The 22,376-nt window shown below is 31.9% G+C and overlaps 2 protein-coding genes across 3 annotated transcripts; both read right to left on the bottom strand.

Moving 5' to 3' along the window:
- Positions 1–504: 504 nt before the first annotated feature.
- Positions 505–7,883, bottom strand: LOC107953837 (protein EMBRYONIC FLOWER 1). The gene is made up of 7 exons (XM_016889260.2): positions 7,584–7,883; positions 6,476–6,647; positions 5,378–5,787; positions 5,193–5,300; positions 3,638–5,082; positions 1,297–3,029; positions 505–1,182 (listed from the first exon to the last, which is right to left on the bottom strand). The coding sequence occupies exons 2-6, from the start codon at positions 6,568–6,570 to the stop codon at positions 1,320–1,322; spliced, it is 3,768 nt and encodes a 1,255-aa protein (XP_016744749.1). The 5' UTR covers positions 6,571–6,647; positions 7,584–7,883; the 3' UTR covers positions 505–1,182; positions 1,297–1,319.
- Positions 7,884–18,244: 10,361 nt separating this feature from the next.
- On the bottom strand, positions 18,245–21,938 carry LOC107953836 (protein PEROXIN-4). 2 transcript variants are annotated; one of them, XM_016889258.2, is made up of 6 exons: positions 21,731–21,938; positions 21,454–21,532; positions 21,182–21,301; positions 20,794–20,922; positions 18,800–18,929; positions 18,245–18,548 (listed from the first exon to the last, which is right to left on the bottom strand). In XM_016889258.2, the coding sequence occupies exons 2-6, from the start codon at positions 21,457–21,459 to the stop codon at positions 18,460–18,462; spliced, it is 474 nt and encodes a 157-aa protein (XP_016744747.1). In that variant the 5' UTR covers positions 21,460–21,532; positions 21,731–21,938; the 3' UTR covers positions 18,245–18,459. The 2 variants fall into 2 exon arrangements, with proteins under 2 accessions (XP_016744747.1, XP_016744748.1); XM_016889259.2 differs by lacking the exons at positions 21,454–21,532; positions 21,731–21,938 and having other exon boundaries at positions 21,182–21,307.
- Between the last annotated feature and the right edge of the window lie 438 nt (positions 21,939–22,376).

Below are 22,376 nucleotides of genomic sequence, written 5' to 3' on the forward strand. Positions count from 1 at the left end.
TGCAACTTAAAAAATAAATGTCTTAGTAGTAAAATTAATAATAAAACAAGAGTTAGATAATATCCATACAATAACAACAAAATAGTAACAATATAATAACAAAATTACAGCAAAACAACAGTAACCAACAACAGACAACAGCAAAATAGCAGTAAACAACAGCAAGGACAAAAGATTTTAGACAAATTCGGGCAAACCTGGGCCAAAAGAATATTACCCAAAGCCTAGCCTATTTAGAAAGCGAACTTCATTTTTTGATCAAGCCCATTTTTCATACCTATATTTTTGTTTAAACCCTTCCACTTTTCAAACAAGTCTTTGAGATTGGACGGGTTGACCGATCCATGATCAAATCTAAATTGAGTGATTTGATCTGATCTGATTTATATATATATATATATTATACCATATACAATAGATTCGTATTGATTTGAACCACCAACACTCGCTTCAAATCAGAATAACATAGCTTCTCATGCAACTTAGATAATAATCATCTCAGGATTTAGCGTCTCATAATAAGAGGAATCATGTTGGCCACAAAAGATAGTTTAGTAATCAACAAGGGAAAGAACAACATACACCATAAAACAGCAAAACGACTTGGGATGGTATATATGTATATCCTACAGGCTTCATACGATACCATCCATGTTTATCTCTTTTTCTCAAACCTTAAGAGCTGTAAATTACAACTGAATAATAACTAACAATACAGGTATAGAGTATACCTATAAGGCTCTTTTATTGACTAATTGCCTGTTCTGTTTCCACTCCCAATAACTGGCTCAAGAATGGAGCATAAACCAACTTAAGTGACAAACAAGCACTTTGAAGAACAAATTAAGGGCAGTAATTAGGTTTTACAAACACTTGTTCAGGACAACACCAGCATACAACATTGAATAATTTCAGTTGGTAAAGTAATGTAAGGGTGAGTGTGCATGGGTCGAGGCAAATGCAAATATTTACAGGCCTTACCGTGCACCTACCTTTTTCATTTTTCAAGGCTTGAAATGGAAAATGCCAGTGCAAGTACAAGAACAAAAATTCAACTTGTGTAGTAAATATGACCGGTTTGAAGCCAGACACTTGATAAAGCTTTTAAGCCTGTTTTTTTTTTTTTTTTGGGGGGGGGAGGGGGGTGGTTCTGGGCATCAAAGAAGGTGCTTCGGGTTTTGCCTGCAGAAAATTAGACAAGTCAATTTCTGATTGAAGAACTCAGGTAGCGGAAGTGGCAAGAGAAGAGATCAGTTTGAAACCAGAATGAAGATGAAAGGGGATTTGAGATGCTACCAGAAAATATAATTGTAACAGTCTCATGAAGTACGTCGTGAATGCTCTTTCCTAACTGTAAGCTTCCTCTCATGCTTGTGCCCAACCAATTTTCCCAATCCAGAAGAGGGAGCTTTTTCCCTTCCAAATTTCAGGTCTTCACCACCAATCATGTACATATTTCCAGCTTCGGGCACAGTAAAATCAGCAGGGTTTCTATTAATGAGGCAGATACCATACTCTGAACCACTTTTTGGATGGAAGAGAGTGCCACTCATAGTACGAGCCTTATGCTTTTGTTTTGTTGCACTTTCCTTTGGATGAAGCGTCATGGGAAACATCGTAAAATCTGAAGTTCCAAGCACCAATTTTGACATACTATGAACAGGAATAGATCCACAAGTTGTGTTTAAGCCACTATTTGAAGATACAGTTTTTTGTGATCTGTGGTTTTTACTCTGCCTTTGTGAGTCTGGGCATTTGTTTTTCTCTTTTTCTCGAGACTTCATTGAAAATTGACCTGCAAAATCAGGTGCTTTCTTGAAACTTTTACCATGCTGGAATGAAGTAGGACTGACTGCTGCAGCGGCTGACATACACTCACAAAAACTCTCAGGTTGGTGACTTTTACCATAGCAATCAAACAATAGATGTTTCATTGAATTGGTTCTACATCCCCCCGATGCCATGCTCAAAAGCTCTTTAGGACGATGACCAGGAACAAAAGAAGGTTTCTTAACAAATCTTTGGTTTCCATCAACATCAACTGGTGCCCCTGACTGTAACCCTGCATCCATAAGGCTGAGTAAATGCATGGCTGGTATCGTTTCGTTTGAATACAAATCCACTGACCCCGCCGCATTATGTTTGCAAGAAAATGAGTAATCTGCATGTGTCCTTCTAAGGGCATCAGAATCAAACTTCCTACAATGCTTCTCATAATTTGAAGCCACATTCAAGAAGTTCCGATCATCATTTCGGCTCATATTTCCCTTAGGTAGACTGCTGGGGCAATGTGAAAGCACATCTAACCTTGCAATCTGATCTGCACACTTTTGAGGGATGCTGTGCACATAGGACATGCTATTCGATATCATGGATGACCATAGGTGAGCTACTTCTTTATTCTGCTGCGGAGCACTCTGGCATGTGTTACAAACTCCCAGTGCCTGCACAGTAGCATGAGAGGAACTTTGCCCGATCATGTTCCCGAGCCGCTGGCAATTTTGAGCACTGTTTTGCCTGATGGAATTGGTGGCAGAAAATTGGACTCCATTCAATGGCTTCTCTCCACATAGAGGAAAAGGCCTAAAGCCTGCAGGGGGGTAACTTCGTTCCAATTTGCTTATCTTGTACTGGTTTCGGTCTATATGAGAGAAATAATCCACTGACTTCTGTTTGCTGGATCCCACATTACCGCCTCTTTCAAACTTGCCAATTCTTCCGTTTTTAGCTTGAGCTTTCGGTTTATCTGTGGTCTCTTGAAACAGGTTCATCTCTTCATTTCCATATACTTTATTAAGATCCACCCCCTGAATTTTGGTGTTACTGGTTTCTGGAAGCTGTTTATCAATTTCAGTACCAGGAAGACACCATTCATACTGATTCTTTACCATGAGTTCAGCAATTTCCATTATGTCATCTGCAGCTCCTTGCTCAGACACCATTTCAACACGTTGATCGTAATGTTCCCTAGCAACTGTGGCATGGTCGGGAAACTCAGTTCTCCCATTGGTGCTTGTACCACTGAAATCCTGCAAAAGAGATAAGATGGAAAGAGAACTTCTTCTCAGCTTCACAGAAACAACATGGGAAAAACAGATGCATTAACTAGCAGAATTATTCCTCGTTACTTGGGAAATGTATGCCATAAAGTTCACAAGCTTATGTTAATCAATGCTACGTATATATGCCATCTTCAAAGTTGTAAATAAAAATGCTAGTATCTAACCTTTCATATATAAGATGACATGAGCTTATATCAGAACCAGAAGAGTCATTAGTGTTTTAAAAAATTCCAAGAGATCTATATTTTGGAGCAAGGACTAAGGATGGAAGCAAAAGATGGATGTATCTTTTTGAAGTTTTATAACTAGTTGAGGAAAAGGGAATGTTTCTGGCTCAAAAGCAAGGATATGGTTGATCTGAAAGTTCCAGAAACTTTATTCTAAACGCTAATCATAACTTGAATAATTCATGCATACCAAAACTGAATGTAAAAAGAAACTTGGTTACAAAGGAAGAAAGACCAAATTTGGGGAAAGATCACACAAATGATTCTGCAACAATATCTTATGAACTTATTCTCTTTTCCATTATAAAAGCCAGTTCACTACTTGAGTAACAGAAGAAAAGCTCATACCATTTGCTGCATCGTAGAACAGCTCCCAACTTCGGCAGGAGATCTGTGCTTCTGCCTCTCATTCAGGAATGGAATTCTGTATGTGTTTTGATTACTGTTGAGATCAACACGCATTCCCTTCCCAAGGTAGGCATCAACTTGAGATTTAGTTGGAAAAGTAGACTCTCCAGCATGGTTCATGTTTAGATCTTTCCTCCCAGTATCATATTCACTGAGAACACGCCCTTGGCAAGATGATAAAGATTGTAGCCCATCTCTTATTGGAGTGCTACATTTTGTATCATATCTTTTAGCAGGAAAGCAATTACTAAAGGAAAATTGCAATCCTTTTTCAGGTGATGCATCATCGGTTATTTCAAGCGGAACAGCTACATTCCCAATTTGTCTTACCTCTACATCTTCCCTTGAAGTCGGACCTTCTCTGAGAATGCCATTGTTCCAAGGAACTGGAGAAGTTCGCTGAGAATGATCTTGATACATCTTGCTCTTTTTCCTCAACAAATTAGATTTTTTCTCTGCCTTTGCAACAGATTCAGTAAAGGGATTGAACCCACTGCCTGCAGATACATCATTTGATTTGTACAAAACAATATCAGTGGCATCACTCTTAGTGGGATCTCCAGGCTTTTTCTGTCTTTCCTTCTGCAGATTTTCTCGAGACAGACGCAAGGATAGACATTCATCAATACTCTGGGTCTTTTTGTTTTTCTTCTTTCCTAGAATAGGACTTCTATCAACTTTAAGGTTGACCAAATTGCTCTTAGCTGGAGTCTGTGAGCTGGTCCTGTTAATTGTACCTTCTGAATCAGAACTTGTGATTCCATAAGCAGTTTCTGCATCTCTGTTGAAGGTCCTAAGGTTTTTATGGCCATTATTTGGAGAGCTCATCAATTCCCCAGGCATCCATTCTTCATCCCGAGGCATCTTTCTTTTCCTTCTTCGAGCCAAACCACTCGTGACATTTCCTTGGAAAGCAACCTGACCTTGGGAAGCAGATGTTGAATCCATGTGTATGGACGCATCAGGAATGGTACTAGAAGGACAATCCTCTGTACTCGTGAGATTAGTTTTTTCATCTTCATTTTTAACCAACAATTCAGTCAACAGACGAACCTTACGGTTTTTTCTTCGATGCAAGCTGCCAGGCTCAGTTCCAGGCAATACCTCATCACTTTCAGATGATGCATAATCACAATCATCAAATTCCAAAGAAGAATGCTCATCTATACGAGTCCTGATAGCATCAGGAACCCTATGAACCGTACTCGCTATCCCATGGGATCCACGGCCTTTCACCAATGCCATTCGTTGATTGCAGGCAGATTTTCCAGTTTCACATGTTGCAGTGGCATCCTTAACTGTGCATTCCACATTTGATTCAAGAAGCTTGACACCGGCAACCTCATTTTCTTCTAAATCAGGATTACGAAGTTGCAGAGAAGCCGCTGTTGCAGAAGAAGCATTGTTATTGCAGCTACTGTTGTTCCAGTTTCAGTTGCAATGCAGGAAAATGCTTAAGCTTATTTATATGGTCTTTTACTCATGGTAGACTTACCTTTTTCATCTAAACGAAGTGCTTGCTTCATAAGGCTAGCAATAACTTCCAATCCAGCATAATTTGGAATTTCCTTATTAATGTTATTTTCTAAGATATCTGTTTGCCCTGGAAAAATAACCAAAACAACTAATGTTCTAATTTAGTGGTAATGACATGAAGAATGAGCTAGGGTAGAAATATACCTATAACTCGTTTGTCTGCATTTTCCACTTTCCTGTTACTTTTACCACTAACTAAAGGATGACAGGTACTGGTATTAACATTCAAACAAGCAATGGCATCACATTTTCTTGAGTCAACATTAATCTTTCCAGCCTGCAGCAAACCTGATGAAGACGCCACAGAATCCCCAAGGGGACAAGAGCCGAAGGATTTCAATTTGCTACTATTATTATTAACATTTCTTTCTTCATTTATACTGCCCTCAGCCCCAGTCTCCTGCTGACAGTTCTGGCAACACCACCATCTGAACTTCGGGACAAGTAAAGGAGGAAGCTTAACGTTTTGTTCTTTAAATATATTCTGGCCACCATCTGATGCAAATGGCCAACTTTTCTTCCAGTCTTTCCTGCGCATCTCAGATGCATATCCACTGCATTTAAATCAAAGGGAATTTATGAGGAAGACTTCCAACATGACCATTAACGCACTGCATAAAGCAACTAGCAAGTGCGAAAGTAGTGCTCAAAAAACTATATATCTGCAGAAGCTGTATCAAATCTTGCAATAAGTTTACCTCAATTTATAACTGTAATCCCTCTATTAGATGCCATTACATAAATTAGATGTTTACTATACTTCCATATTTGTTGGAGATATGGTCTCAACATTCCATTCTATCTCAAACAATATATTGATAAAGAATAAAATACCTCAGCTAATGCATTAATTTATAACTAGAATATCCAAAACATTTTAATCCATTCCCAAAAATGTGGAGAAAAGTCATTGTGCACACACACAAACAAGCAAGCAATGAAGTTAGTGAGGAAGCACGAACAACAGAAGGAAAGAAATAAGCTAATTAATTCTTTCAATAATTCTAATTTCAATAAATAATTTTAAAAGCATTTGTTAGTAAGTAGATGCTATACCCTCCCGTATCAAATGATTCCACTAAGGAAAGATATCTCTCTCACATAGGTACACTTACTGCATATAGCCCGCACTCAAACTGCAGCTACCACAAACCCATTTTCAACAACAATGGCAGTATATAGAGAGGTTGAGGAAGTCCAACAAGTATACAAGAGCACTGAATATTAAAGATCATGGCTTACCGAATAGAAAAATGTTCACACTTCCAAGTATCAATATCACCATTAGCTTTGATAAGATCTATGGATATTGAGTCAATCTTTATGGGTGATTCCATGGACTTGGCGACAAGATTAGAACTGCAACCGTGATGAGTTTCCTTGACCACAATAGTTGTCTCCGTGATATGAGTAACTAATTGATAACACCAATGTGCAACAATTAGATATGCCATGAGCATTGATAACAATACATGGTAACAGTGTGACCATACCCATAAGCTATGTAATCAATATGCATGAAGCTCTAAGATATTAAGTATATCACAAGAACTTAAGCACGCACTTAATGATTCCTAGGAATTCAAGATGAAATAACAGCAATATAGTAAGACGGATACAATAAAAAAGATGAGAAGCTGGAAAGCCCCTATATGTGGTGATTTATTACATAAAATAATAATTTATAGCAGTAGAGGACTGAATACTATTCAAAGGGAACAAAATTGGAAACCCTAGTTCCTATGAAATAAAACTTAAATATGTTCGCAGTTACTGCATTAATGTTTTAATAACATCCTAATAAATTATATGGCAAAACCCATCCATTTAGAATACAAAGTAAATCATCAAATTACAGCAATAAGGTAAACAACATGTTAGGGTTTTATCAGATAATAGGAACCAAAGTTTTCGATGAGAAAAATAGTCTTGTTCATCTCCCCTTATATCAAAGCAAAAAATAATAAACTTTAAAACTCACCTCCAAGCCTTCGAGGTTGATGTTAAAATAATCCATAAAATGTAAAAAAATTATCTAGTGTTTTATAACTATCATAATTCACAAGCTCGTGAACAGTGAACATCATTTCTACCACCACAAAACCGATAAAAAATACATAAAATATCCATTAAAAAGGTGAATGTATAAACTCATAAAGCAAAACCCAGATGCCAAAATGTCGATCAAAGTCTAAACTTAACGTACTAAACACAGTAAACTAACCCAAGATAACTGAAATAAACAAAAAGCTCCAGCTCAGCTTAAACTCGTATTAAACAAAAGGAAACAAATCAATAACAAAACAAATCCAGAGCTTTAAATTGTAATTAGATCAGAAAAAAATAATACCTTTATTTGAGTTAGGTACCTCTTAAGAGAATCTCAAACCCACCCAGCTTCGATTCTTCACGGCCAGTCGAGAAAATGGTATGAAAAGAAAGAACATTGATCGACCAAATAGAAGGCTGGATCTTTATGAAGAGATCTGAAGCTCGTCGTGTATAATTTGAGTGCGAAGTTATGAGAAACCCTAGCTTAAACAAAGGAGAGGTTTTTCGATTCCTTTAGAGAGAGAGAAGAGTAGACAAGAAAAGTGTTTTTAATCTTTTGTCCTTGAAAGGAGGGTCTTTGTTGTTGTTGTATTAAATTAAATTTTATTTTATTTTATTTTATTTATACAGAAAGTTCAAGAGAGAGAAAACAAATGATAGGGAAAAAGAACCAATGGGTTTTACCCACGTGGAAGTGAGGTTCGGTTCTTATCACAATTCCATTATGGGTGTTTCCCTAGATCGGAATAGTGAAAAAGAAGCTCACTATTAGAACGCGTTAGTGCACGCTCCTGTTCCCAAGCATTAAAAGTTGGTAAATTTTCATATAAAGTCCCTTTACTATGTTTTTTTAGATTAGTCTCTCTATTACAATTTAATTATTTCTAACATCTCTCCTTTTCAAAAGGTGTATTTTTTATATAATTTTAATATATATTTGTATTCTTTCTACAATTGGATAAATATTATGGATTATTTTCTTTTTTTTATTTCAAATATGAAAAAATTTTATCCAATTATACAAAAAAATATCATGTTATCATATATTTTAAGAAATAAACCACATCAATTTATTTGACTGGATTAATAAAAAATTTTAACTTTAATATTGAAAATGCACATTTTAAAAATAGAAAACTATAGATGATCAAATTATAATAGTAACATTAAATCTATCACCAATGCACAATACAAGGATTTTATTTAGAATTCGACCTAAAAACCTTTTAATACTTGTCGTATCTACGGTCTCAAAGATGCCTTAGCACGTAAATAACCTTTCATTGGAGCGTGTAATGGCATACGCCTCAAAGAGCGTGGAGTTTGTTTAAGATGAAAACCCTAAGGTTTAATTTCAGTTTTTTAATTTCCATGATAAATTCAATGGGTGAGTGTTTAACCCTAGCTAGCCCATCTTCACATTAAAAATGCCGAACCCCCCAAACCCTTGGCTGGCCTACTAAACTAGTTACTAAATTGATGGCATTTAGGGTGTGAATCACATACATTTGGGTTTGGGACATTTACATCGCCTTCCATTCAATCTCCATAATACATTGATAGTGAAATATATCGAAGAATATATGTGTGCGCGCTCATATCGACTTTCAAAAAGAAAAAAAGGAAATATGTGCTCACTTTTGTTAATTATGACGTGTTAAACGAGAAAAAAAAAAGGTTGAAATCTTTACTTATAGATTAAGTATATTAAATTCAATTTGGTTGTTGAATTTTTCCAAATTAAAAGAAGTCATGAATCCATCTGGAAAGAGTGTCCAAAAATATGCATGATATATATATTCACGTAAGTAAACATCTTTCCCTATATTATACAATGTTCCTAGCTAATCGAATGGTGTTTTTCTTAATCATAAGAATTTTGGTTATGTACAAAATTAATATAGGTCAGATTTTATTTGGATATTGTATTGGCTTCACATGGGATGTGAACCTCAATTCCTTTGCAGCAACGTTTTGATGTTGTGAATCAGCGAATTAGAGTAATCTTCATCTCTGTAATTGTTCAACAATTGCTTCAAAATCTGATTATCACTTTCAAAAATCACCTTGTCATGTCCCCTCTTCCAATCAATGGCGAGACCGTCAAGAGCAGCCCACACCTCTGCTTCCAAAACTGAAGCTATCCCAATGTTGCGGTTAAAACCCCTCTTCAACTGCAAGCTCCATCCACGATCTTTGTCAGCTGATCGAAAATTTGTGTGCATGGCTTTATCATAGGTTCATGGCTAATTGGATTTTTTTTATCTTAAAATTTTTTATTATATGTAAAATTGAATTAGGTCAGATTTCTTTTTAAAAATAAGTTCTTTCAACATTGTTTTACAAGGTTGAAACTTGAAATCATGCTTAAGAAATCTAAATCTTTACCGCACAATCCAACAATATTAATTATTAGTTTATTGAATGTATGTAAATTTGGCTATTTTCATCTAGTTCTAATTTCATGTTTTTTCTTAATTTATACCGAAACAAAAGTAAAATGAATAAGATATTTAGATTTCTTAATTTAATTGATTTCGGGGTTATGGTGGCACTACTAGCACATGTTGCCAACTAGAATGTGTAACACTTATTTAAAAGGAACCATGCATATGATATGGATGGACAAAATCATATCAACCATATGTTCAGTTAAAAATACCCAACTCACTTTAAGGTCAAAGAAAAAATCAAGGCCGGTATCAATTATTTTCCATTGATATGCTCTCCCAATGGGCACTTTATACTGTTTTAGATTCAGAATCTTAAAATCTAAAACCCCTTCTCTTATTTTTTATATTTAGTGCCGAAATAGTGATAAGAGTGACAGTGGGTGGCTAAGATGGATCCAGTACACACTATACAGTACAGTATCCTCTTTATATATATATATAGGAGGAGTTTCTGAGTCTGAACTTAGGGGTCAGTGAACCCATTGATATTTGTGTTGAATTTCAGAAAAATTTTAAAAAATGTCATAGATATTGAAGATTTGTTGGTCTAAAGACTGAAAGATACATCACCCTTCATGTGGAGAGGGCCCTCCTTCATAATGTTTCTGCCATTATAGGCATATAGACCAACACCAACAAACAATTATATATCCAATTATATAGTAAAAAGAAAATTCCTTCATTTTCTTTTTCTTTTTTCAAGGGAAATTAGAAATGTTTCTCTTGATGACCTAAGTTCCCAAAATCATAGCTGCCTCTTCCTGAAAATATCTGAAATGGCTCCATTATTATTTGCAGTTCTCATCCAAAAAACTAAGTTTGACTCAGAATATATAAAGATAGTTTGGTTAATTCTCTCTGATGCACTATATTTGGTGGATCTGATTGTTTTTTTTTTCATGGAAAAGTGTCATGACACAGGATTAAAAGAAAGAAGATCCGGAAACTCCTTAAGAGGGGCAGTAGCCCACTCGTTTGGACAATGAGAACCCATCCAATCTGCCAGATTAGGATTAGGGTACTAATTTATGACTCAAAAATCTCACTTCAGATTTTGGGTAAGAAAGAAAGCATAAACTTTAAAACAAAAATCTTGTCGAAAAAGCTGTAAATCTCACAAAATCCTGGTTATAATTTTCATGGATATCTCTTTGTTCTCGATTTATCTCAATTTAAAGGAATATATATATATAGGGATATTCATTTTCCTGTAATGTCAGCTCATCAGCAAAAAGGTTAGTTGATTATATAAAGGGCAAGATGTTATCAATGATGAGTTTCTTTTATGCTGGAAAAATGGTAATTGATTTTATTTTGAAACGCTTTGGGACAAAAACCCAGAACTTTTTCTGTGCTCAAAAAGGTTTGTTTCTATTAACATAATTTTTTTTAGAAAAAGAAAAAACCCAGTTCAAAGCTGAATTAAAAATTTCCTAAGAAAAAAGACAAGTGTCTATTATTTATATATATATATATATGTCACTGTGTAGTGTATATGTATCTACTCATCATCTTCCTACCAGATCTCTTATAAATACATATAAATCTGCGCTAAGGTCTGATTATACTTATGATTAAGGTATAAAACTTAGTTTTATTAAATATTGTATAAAAAATGAATATGATGTATTTGAAAATATTATTAAATATGTTTAGTTTAAAACTAAAGTATATCTGCTTTCACACTAAAAAAAATACTGAATATATTTGCTTTAATTTTAAAAAAAAAATCAAACTTGGACTTTATATTTTAGAATATTAAATCCAGATCCTTATTTTTCAATCTGATTCTTTTATCACTGAAAAATAACTTCTCTTTTTTTAATTTATACACAAAGGAAGTCAAATTAAAGAATTGTTTTGTATTAGATATTATTTTGTAAATATTTATGATTTGTTCATTCTGGGTAAAAAAATCTGAGCGAACTCATATAAATCTTTTGAGTTAATTATTAGATATCTGTTTTTTTTTGGTAAACTATAAAAATAGTAATTTTTGTCTGCCTCAAATTATATTTTAGTTATTTATGTTTGAAATGTTACGTTGTAGTTATCTCTGTTATCGTTTTGTTACGAAGTGGTCACTCTCTACCGTTAAAATCCATTACCTTCCTACCGACAATCCTACGTGGCAATCCAAATAGGTTTTAAATGTCAACTTAGATATCCAATTGCTTGGATGAAAATAAGTTTTTAATTAAATAAATTTAATTTGAACTGCCACATAGGACATTCAAGTTGACATTTAAAACTCATTTGGACTGCTACATAGGATTGCCATTAAGAAGATAACGGAGCTTAACGATAGAGTAACCACTTCGTAACAAAATGATAACATAAATGACTAAAACGTAATATTTTAAACATAAATAACTAAAATGTAATCTGAAATAAATAAAAAGTAATTATTTTTATAGCTTATTTTTTTTAGGACATATATCTGTAAATTATGTAATAATGTTTGGTCGAGATCCATTAATTAATGCCCTCCGTCTGGAAAGACAATTGTATTTAGGTTCAGCCAGCTCGGGGGTTTGTTTGAGAAAGGGACAGCAACCTATACATGGAACGGGAATGATGGCACTAAATGAATGTCTGGTTTATTGGTAAAAATTCAAGTTTTTAAAGTAAGGTATTAACTTTGAATTTTGTGAATGAAAAAGAAAATTAGATCTTTAAAAGTAAAGAAAAAATAATATTAAAAAATTTACTCTTAATTTACAATTTAACTCAATTTTAAAATTAATTATCAAACCCCATTTAGCAAAGAATGATGTAATCCATAACACTTATCGGTAATGAGAAATTGAATATTTTATGAATTAAGGTGGGTAATTATTATTTTATAAATATTATATTTATAGCACATTCATAATGTAGGTGAAAATATATATTTTTTTTAATTTTGTTGTCTTAGTTAAATTTTAATTAGTGTAGATTATTTTAATATTATTTGACTTACAAATTTAGTTTATAAATAAGTATTTTTTTCACTCTAAAAAAATAACTCATTACACATTTAGCTATTCATTTTTACAAGCTTTTAAAGAATTTTGTGTTTACGTTTTGAGAGTTCTTATTTCGAGTTTCAGAGTTTAGTTTTATCTCCATCTTTGTACTCTTCTTTTTTACCGTTTTAAGAAATTATTTTTACCTATGGTTTTTTATCCTCTTAGAAATGTTTTTTCCACATAAAGTATTTGTGTTCAGTATTTTTAATTTATTCGTTATTTTACTTGTTCATTGCTTAAACGGATTTACCCCCAACATATCTAATAAATTTATAACATTTTAATATAAAAAATAAATATGTTTTAGTTTAGATGATAAAATTGGATAAATAAAATTTTGTGATGTTTTGGGTTTGGACTCTATGTAAGTATTTTTTAGATTTATATAAAAAGGTAAAAATACCTTCAAAATAAAATTTATTTCTTGTAAAAATAAAAAAAATTAATAAATTTACAACTGAGTTAAAACTCAATTGTGAAGGACACAAACTCAATCAAAACTTTAGAAGTTAATTAATATTTTTGGGTCTTAAACAAATTAAAATAAATAAATTATATTGTAGTCGAGGATGCAATAAGCACAAGTAAAACATTGGATTTTATTTTATTATTGCTTAAAGGACACATTTGGATTTAACTAAACAGATTTCTATTCCGTGGAGAAAAAAAATTTATTTTTTTAATTCTATGTGAAATAGATTAATTCGGGTTATTTTTTTAAACTCAAAAGTTTGTCTAAATTTTGAAGGAGTTTAACTTGTAAAATAAGTTTTAAAAAATTAGGCTCATCTAAAATATGAATTGGATTTGAGTTCGAATATTCAAAGCTCAAATCCGACTTAAGTTGTTTCAAAATTTCTAATATATTATAGGGACAAATACCAAAAAGTATACATGAATTTTTATACGAGTTTGCAATGTTAACTTTAATTCGGTGCATTTATATACATCAAACTTTAATTTTGATTCAATTTTCACATTTCATTAACCTTGCTTATCTACGTGGCATAATTTTCCGCTAAATCATATGTAACTTGTTGAAATGACATTTTATTAGATTTAATAATATAAAATAAGTTTAAATTATTTCTACCTAGATTTTTTTTTTAAAAGATTTACTGGGGAAAGTAAGAAACATATTACTCAAGTGTGTTTATTTTATTTTTAATTTAGGTAGAAATAATTTAAATTTGCTTGTTTGTTTTTTAACCTAATAAAATGTCATGTCGGCATACACATGATTTAATGAAAATTTGTGTCACATAGATAATGAAGTTAGTGAAATATGAAAATTAAATTAAAATTAAATCAAAATTAAAGTTTGATGTATACAAATACACCAAATTAAAGTTGATATATAACATTATAAATTATATTAAAATTCATGTATAATTTTAATATTTATTTATATATTATATTATGTTATTTTTATATACTATGTAATTAGTAGATATAAAAATTAAATTTATAGTTAATATATAATAGGGTTAATGCATTATTTACCCCAAAGTTGCAACTAATTATCACTTTGTTACTTAAATAATTTTTTATATCAGTTTGGTACATGAAATGTCAAATCATGATGCACTTTTCCCCAACCGTTAATGGCATTACAAAAAAAAAAGATGGGGTGTGCTTTCAGTATGTCAAATCACTATATTTCTACTTTATAGAATAAATTCAAAAAAGGGGAAAAAAGTTAAAAAAAAAACAAATAATTTAGGAAAGATATCAAAGAATTTAAAAATAAAATTATAGAAAATTTTCAGAAATTAAAAATATTTACTTTTATTTTTAAAAATTACATAAAATACAAGAAAAGGGAGATACAAAATAAAGAGAAATTTTCAAAAAGATATAGAAAAAACACAAAATAATATAGATATATAAATATATATACTACTTTTTAATAACTTTGAATATTTTTCTATTTTTGAAATTTATTTTTTTGAAATAAAATAAAAATAAGAAAAATTAAAAAATAGAAAAAAAATCAGGAAAAAAATTTATTTTTTTTAAAATCAGAAAAAAAATAAAAAATTTCCGGAAATTATAAGTTATACTTTTCTTTTTGTAAAAAGATACATCAAATTCAAAGAAAGACTGGAAATTAAAAAAAAATACTTTTTTTGAGTAGATAATATGTTCAATGTAATATATCAATTAGTTCTATTTTACTTTTATTTCTAATTTTATGTATATTTTGTATAAAGGAAATTAAAGTCTAGTAAAATTGAGCACGAAAAACAATATTTCCTTCATATAAATAAAATTTTAATAGTAAATTAATATATATATATATAACATTATGAAATGTTATAAGAACAATTCGGGTTTTTTACCAAAATATTACAAAAAAAATAAAATAATATCAAAATAATATAAATTTTTTATTTACTAAAATAATACAAAAAAATGGCTGAATGAAGGGGATGCCACAGGCAGCACCAATGGTGCCTGTGGCAGAAGCGGCACCAACATGTTCGTATTTCAGCCCTTTGTTCGAATTTTTTTTCCTGGATTTTATTACTTTTAAAAAATATACTATTTTCTAGTTTTATTATTTTACATTATTTTAGTACATTATGTTTGAAATGTATTCATTTAGTGTGTTTTTTATTGAAAGTAATAAAATCCGGTAAAAAATACGAACATAGGCCGAAATAAGTTTTTTTTTAAATTTATTTAAAAAACACACTAAATGAATACATTTCAAACATAATGTACTAAAATAATGTAAAATAATAAAATTAGAAAATATTATATTTTTTAAAAGTAATAAAATCTGGTGGAAAAATACGAACAAAGGGCCGAAATAATGATTTTTTTAAAATTTATTTAAAAAACAGTAAATTAATACATTTCAAACATAATGTACTAAAATAATATAAAATAATAAAATACGAAAATAATATATTTTTATTCAAAGTAATAAAATCCAAAAAAATACGAATAAAGGGCCGAAATAAGAAATTTTTTTAAATTTATTTAAAAACACACTAAATGAATACATTTCAAACATAATGTACTAAAATAATGTAAAATTAGAAAATTAGAAAATAGTATTTATTTAAAAACACTCTTTTTAAGATTTTATGTGTTTTAAAAAATAAAAAATAAATATATTTTTTAATTTCTACGAATTTATATAAATTTTTTATGTTTTTTCTAGGTTTTAAGTAATTTTTTATTTTTTCCTCATTTCCCTTTTCTTTTAGTTTATTCTCAATTATCCTTTGAGCGACTATCCTTACACTGTGCGGAGTTGGATCACTAAGGTAAGTTAGAGTCTTCCAAGCTTAAAGAGATGGGCAAAGGCGAGGAAGACCATGAGGGAGACCTAGACATAAATAGCAACGGTGGAAATAATAAGAATGGTGATAATGTAATACCACATAATGGGAAGTGAAAACGCAACAACAAACTGAGGGGGCCAGTGAAATGCTTCCTTTGTGATGATCCACATATGGTGAGAGACTGTTTAAAAAAGTCAGTGTTTTATGCCATCGAAGGGGATGATGAGCCAAACAAGGCAATGATCCGACTTAGTTCGATTGTGCGTTCTATAAAAGCCAATAGGGTCAAAAAGAATGAGAAGATGCCAGTGAAATGCTTCTTATATTGTGGTTTGCATAAGATGTGGGGTTGTCTAGAGCGATCTAAGCTATTTGTAGTCACTAAAAAGATGAAGCGGAGCTAGAGAGAAACTTTAAAGCTTGGGTCGATGATACTCAATTCTGCGAAGACGAAGAGGGATCAGAAGTAGAAAGGGATGATGTTTGTGGACATCAACATCGTAGGCCGAAGGAGAAGCGCTCTTGTCGATACGGGATATCTGATTTGTTTGTATTAGAGAAAGTTGTGGGTAAATTTGGTCTATTGGTTAGCAAATTAGCCAAAAAGATCAATACTGTTAATTCCAAAAAGGTCCCAACTATGAGAGTAGCACAAAGAGTGAAACTATAGATTGATAAATGGAAAGGCGAAGAATTTAAGGTGATTCACTTAAATGATTACAACTTTGTGCTTGGCTTGAATTTTCTTAACAATATTAATCCTCTTTTGGTTCCTTTTACCGATTGTATCTTGGATACTCGACAACAACAATGCATTGTGTCGGTAAGTCAAGACACGAGAGATGGAACCACTGTATTGTCGACAATCCAGCTAGCCAAGAATGTTCTGTGTGGTGGGAATATTGACTTCCAGATCGGAGTGCTACAAAGACCTCTTTGGAAATGCTAGAGGGATAGAAAATCAATATGATGCTTCTTTAGTTATCAGTGGGGCTACCACCTATGAGAGAGATGAGTCTTGCATCAGACTTTGTAGAAAAAGTAAGGATGCAAACTAAGTAGTCAAATCGAGTAAATGTTACGAACGAAGTGTATTTTAAAAACTTATCTAGTGTTTTATATTGTAATTGACCGTTGGCTTAGTAAAGACACAATGACTCTTGTAGAGTTCTAAAGTGGATAAGCTAAGGGGTTTACAAACCAAAGTTAAATACAATACTCAAGGTTAACCCGTGTTCAATGTGAGTATACCAAAGTCTTTTTATATGGATTAACAGGATCCTGGTCGAGGCAAATCACAATGGGGGTAAGTAAGTGCGATGACCTCTTACGATCAAGATGTATAATAGAGAAATATAGTTCGAGTTAGGCGATGACGGAAACATAAGCTGAGGCAAATGTTTCAAAGAATGGAACTACCCGACAGAGAGACTAGTTGAGAGGTAAATGAGTCAAACCAGTGTCAGTTCGAGTACGCGATGAGGGCGTTACGAAAATGGGTGGGAGAGAATGTCAAAGGCCGCGGATTAAAGCTCGTGACCATTGCGCATGAAACATCTCATGGTAGTCTATTGATCAAATGAGACTCATTTAATCCACTCAAATTGACCTAGCTTGTGGAACTTGTGGAGAAACCTGTCTACTTGAACTGTTGATGCGAAGTAAAACACTCCGGTAAAACTAGAATTACCAAGGTAGTTAATGTAAATCCTAAAATATAAAAATATATATAGCTTAAGTCCTTACGGATAATTGTAGATAGGCGGAGTTCAACTATAGATAAAAGCCTTTCTCCTTATTTATAATTACTTAGTTGTAAACCTTAATATTTTTTAGAACATTTACTCAACCACTTTGCGCTATTTTTCTTGTGGTTTTTCTATTCATTTGAAGCTTATTTCCCTTTTGATTTTGCTTCCGCTTTACTTTGGTACTTTAGAGAATTTCTATAATAATTCTCATTTTTTGAAAATAAGGTTGATTTAGGCAAATTTCAAAATAAAAATCACTTAAAATTGCATAGGTTGCTAGACTAAAGTTCTAGCATTTTGACACTTGCATATAAGTTACTGAAAGAATTTTCAAACAACAATTAATTGCAGGCCTAATAGTATCACCTAATTGGACTACTCAATTTTCAACAGTAGAGAGATGAAATTCATAATTAAACCATTTTACTGAAAAAACATATCAACAAACTAGAATAGAAATTGCAATAATGTTATTAGTGCTTTTAAACACAATTCAATTTCTTTAGGATACTGGTTTATTGGTAATCTAGATACATAAACATCAATGTTGTTCTATAATCTATATGTTGGATCAGAAAAACTGGAGACATTCTTGAATGTTATTTGGAAAGCACAACGAGTGAATCGCTTACAGTTTAAGACTGTTCATTACACCATTTAAGTTCACCCTTTTTTAGGCATGGCAGCAAGTCTGGTGTACATTCTTGCCATGGACTGGAATCCCCTCATATCACCAGACCTTAAAAGATTGCCTGCCCACAAGTAGGAAAAGTGTCCATCAAGGATGACATCAAACATAGAAGTAGCTTAAAGTTCGATAGAATTTATAAATTCTTCTATATATAAGACTTTTCACCCATGACAATATACATGCATATCTGTATTAAGTAGTAAATGAAGAACACTCTTGATTCATGTTTATATTTGATATAATCTTTACACTACTAGGTAAATTCATAATATTAAGAAACAGAAAAGAAAAGCATCAAATACACCAACTTACCAGAATCACAATTAAGAGGGCTATCAGGTTCTGGATGAGCCATTAAGGCTATTATAGCCCTACAAACAGATTGAAGTGTCCAAGCAGGACTCCATGCATTCTTCAATATATCAAGGCAGATCTCTCCCGTCTGTACAAGACATTATTAATAAATATGGATTAAATTCTTAATTGAATATCATGGAATTGTTATGTTTCAAATGTTAATGATCCGTAGACCTGTTAGAAGTTGGATTCCTAAAATAAGCCAATAAAATGGATGACAAAGCTCTACCTTTTTCCACCAGTAAAACATGTTCTAGAGCAGAGTACAAGTTTACAAACAAGATTGTAACGTTAACTTTTGTTCTCATCTTCTGACATTATGACCCAATTGCTCCTTCCTGGAAATCTGGTAAGTAAAATAAAGTCCATAGACGGAAACTAAAGTTTTGCTCCAACTTGGAGAAGATGGAATTTACTAATAAAAGCAAAATCTTCCTCAGTCTCATGCAATCTTGGTGGAAAGGGTTCTCGCAAATCTCTCCTAACCTACACTCCCCTAGCCATAAGAATTGCCAATCTTAAATACTACATTGCAAAGAGATGGAAAAAAATATACATTCATACTAAACACAGTATTTTGCAAAAACTAAAGAGCAGTTTGGATCATGGAATGTAAGGTTCCCGGTGAGAATCTTACAATATGTAATTGCATAAACACATTTGGTTCAATGACATTACTTTATGCCAATAATATGATATTACCGATAGTACCAAGACTCAGTAAGTTTCTTAGGTACTTTTACATTACTTTGCTAGTGTAGAATATGTAGAATTTGTGACAATTTTAACCCATTCTTGATGACTATGATCCATTTTCATTAAAACTAAGACAAAAAATAATAAATACTAGTGAATCAAACTCTCCATTTTTTTTCTTTTCAAGTAACATTTAAACTATATTTATTTAGAATGAGTGAATTTTGTCTATCATTGTTTGTTAAGAAAATTTTAACATTTGTCGATAATATTATGGGATAATTAAATGTTTTTTAAAATTTTGGTTTAAGATTCAAATGTTTAGCATTGTTGTCCAAAAGTTCTTCTAAAAAGAAAATGTTTATGTTATAAAGTAAAAAATAAGTTTCCAGGAGCTAGAAGCTAAATAATGAGGCCGAATAGATAATTTAGCACAAATGTGATTTTTCAAAAGCCAAAGGTCTCGAAAGCTAAAGAAAATTTTCTTTTTAGCATTCTAGGTTGGGTTAAAAACCCTGTTTGAAAAGTACTTTTGGCTTGAAAAGCTATTTGTTTAACATTGCTTATGATTTAAAAAATTGGTTTGGCTTGAAAAATGTTTTTGAAAAGGAATGCTAAACACACCCTATATTTTGTTTATTACATTACAATTAATATTAGTATTATTTAGTTTTTTCCATTATTCAATTATTAGTTAGTTGAAAATTTTAGCATTTTGTATATTACTATTACACTAAAATTTTCCTTTATTTTCAGTCATTTCACTTTTAGTATAGTTTAATAACTTCTTTCATCCTATTTATGATTAAAGACAATTTAGTAAAATATGTTTTCAGGTATTCTTAGATTCGTCATCAACAGTAAAATCTTACATTTCAATCAAATGAAACTAAATCTGATAATGTATCATATCTGATAATGTGATAAGTAATCTAAATAGCAGGTAATCCTATCACCAGAGATAATCAAATATTTCTAGATCCATACGCCTCCTAAGAGATATTATGGTGAAAAGCCTTGAATACTGTGTAAAAATCTCTTCTGTTTTGCAGTCATAGGCTCACGGCTGCCTAGTTGAAAAACGCCAAGTACCCAAAATTCCCCAAAAAGGAATGGAAAGTTCATCATATATAAATCAGATGCTAAGATGCAATTGCTATCTTTAAGAATCAAAACATCTTTCCTTCATTCCATTTTATGCAGTCAAATATTCCGGCAGATAATACACAGCTATCAAGGCAAGGAAATCATACCTTAAAATGCACATTGGGGTGAAATATTTTTGTCAAGAACCGCACTTGAGGGGGTTGCAAAGGGTACTGCTCGGGAACAGCGAATGCAAGCTGAAACACTCCACCTTCATAAGGTGTCTCAGATGGTCCCTATATATATAATCATATAATTTAGACAAAATCAAAATAAAATTCTATATAACCAGGATTCAAAGGTGAAATCCGGATATGGGTATGTGTCTGAACATGAGCATATTCAACTTTCTTTAAGTTTTCTTCTTGAAGGATCATTCACGTATACCCATACCCCCAATATGTATCAAGGGAAAAAAAGAAACTCTAGATGACATAGACAATAAATAATGTCTACAATTTTATTTTTTCCTCCATTTTTTAGTTTAGAAACAACCTTGATTAGAGCAGTCCATTTAAATATGTTGGAATCATCACAAACAAGTTGAATATCGGGATCCGCCGTCTTTTCTCGCTGCACCTCTTTGTATTCCTTAAACAACCTTGCCCTTGATGCCTTCATATAAAGATTTCAACTATATTAATCAAGGGGATAATCGTTTTTTTTAACGAAAACCCAAACTAACTTCTTCGGCTATCTACATGTATATTAAGTACGCAAGATTTTTTTAAAAGCCATCTATACCATCTATATAAATATCAACTAACCTGCATCTCTCGTTGCTTGTAGGAAATTCAAAAATACTTCAAAACAAATTATATAATTCTGTAACAGCGTGAAAAATAGCTGTAAAATTGAAAACAAAAAAGCAGCTTTGTTAAGAATTTCCACTAAGGTTTTATTATTTATGAAAAGAATTAATTGTCAAGGTTTTGTTAGAGATCGGATCAATTAAGATTTGGGATATAGAAATCAATTAGAGCAATAATTGATAATTTAAAAAAAAAAGGACAAAAAAGAAAAATACGAGCTTAAGAATCTGACCTGGGGAAGATCCCTGAAATGATAGGAAAAGGAAGCTTATTTTGGTCGTGGTCTGATTTTGGTGATGTGAGAAAAAAAACCGTCGGGTCATGGGTTATGGTTGTAAGAGTTTTAAGAATCTAAGCACGGCTGGCAGTGGACTGGGCTGGCATGATTTAATCCAAACTGGACCAAATCTTGGGTCATATTGGGCTGATTCATGCCCGTCCGTTTTGCCGCTCTACGTCCACCCCAAATCAAGAGATTAGAGATTCTTTTTATACTATTTCTGGTTGAATTGTTCAGGTTACTATTTATTGATATGTTCAGTTTGATTAAAAAATTATTAAAAAATATAAATATTAAAAAAATTTATCTAACTAGTTCATAACGATTTTTGGGTCAATTGATCTATTACTTTCTCCAAACTCATCAACCTAAACCACCCTGCTAAAGGATATCCAAATTTACACTCTTTAAAATATTCCAATAATGATGTCAATCAAATTAAAATTCAGTTAGCTAGAGAGAAATTAAAATTTTAAAAATTTTCATGGCAAGGGTTATAAACCGACTCCAGAATTAGATTTATTTTTTAAAATAATATTAATATTTATATTGATTTTTTTATAAGGAGAATGGAACCGAAGTTGAAACAACTTAAAAT

The sequence above is a fragment of the Gossypium hirsutum genome, chromosome D07 (genome assembly GCF_007990345.1).
Source record: "Gossypium hirsutum isolate 1008001.06 chromosome D07, Gossypium_hirsutum_v2.1, whole genome shotgun sequence".
Lineage (NCBI taxonomy): Eukaryota > Viridiplantae > Streptophyta > Magnoliopsida > Malvales > Malvaceae > Gossypium > Gossypium hirsutum.

Bases quoted from the DNA above. Each gene is read 5' to 3' on its own strand.
- LOC107953837 (XM_016889260.2), bottom strand. From the start codon at position 6,570: ATGGAATCACCCATAAAGATTGACTCAATATCCATAGATCTTATCAAA. The intron at 5,083-5,192 runs GTAAGTCTACCA...CTTCTGCAACAG, and splicing joins ACTTCGTTTAGATGAAAAAG to CGGCTTCTCTGCAACTTCGT. The intron at 3,030-3,637 runs GTATGAGCTTTT...TCTCTTTTGCAG, and splicing joins GTTCTACGATGCAGCAAATG to GATTTCAGTGGTACAAGCAC.
- LOC107953836 (XM_016889258.2), bottom strand. The intron at 20,923-21,181 runs GTTGTTTCTAAA...TTATATATATAG, and splicing joins AATGGACTGCTCTAATCAAG to GGACCATCTGAGACACCTTA. The intron at 18,930-20,793 runs GTATGATTTCCT...TGTCTTGTACAG, and splicing joins ACCCCAATGTGCATTTTAAG to ACGGGAGAGATCTGCCTTGA.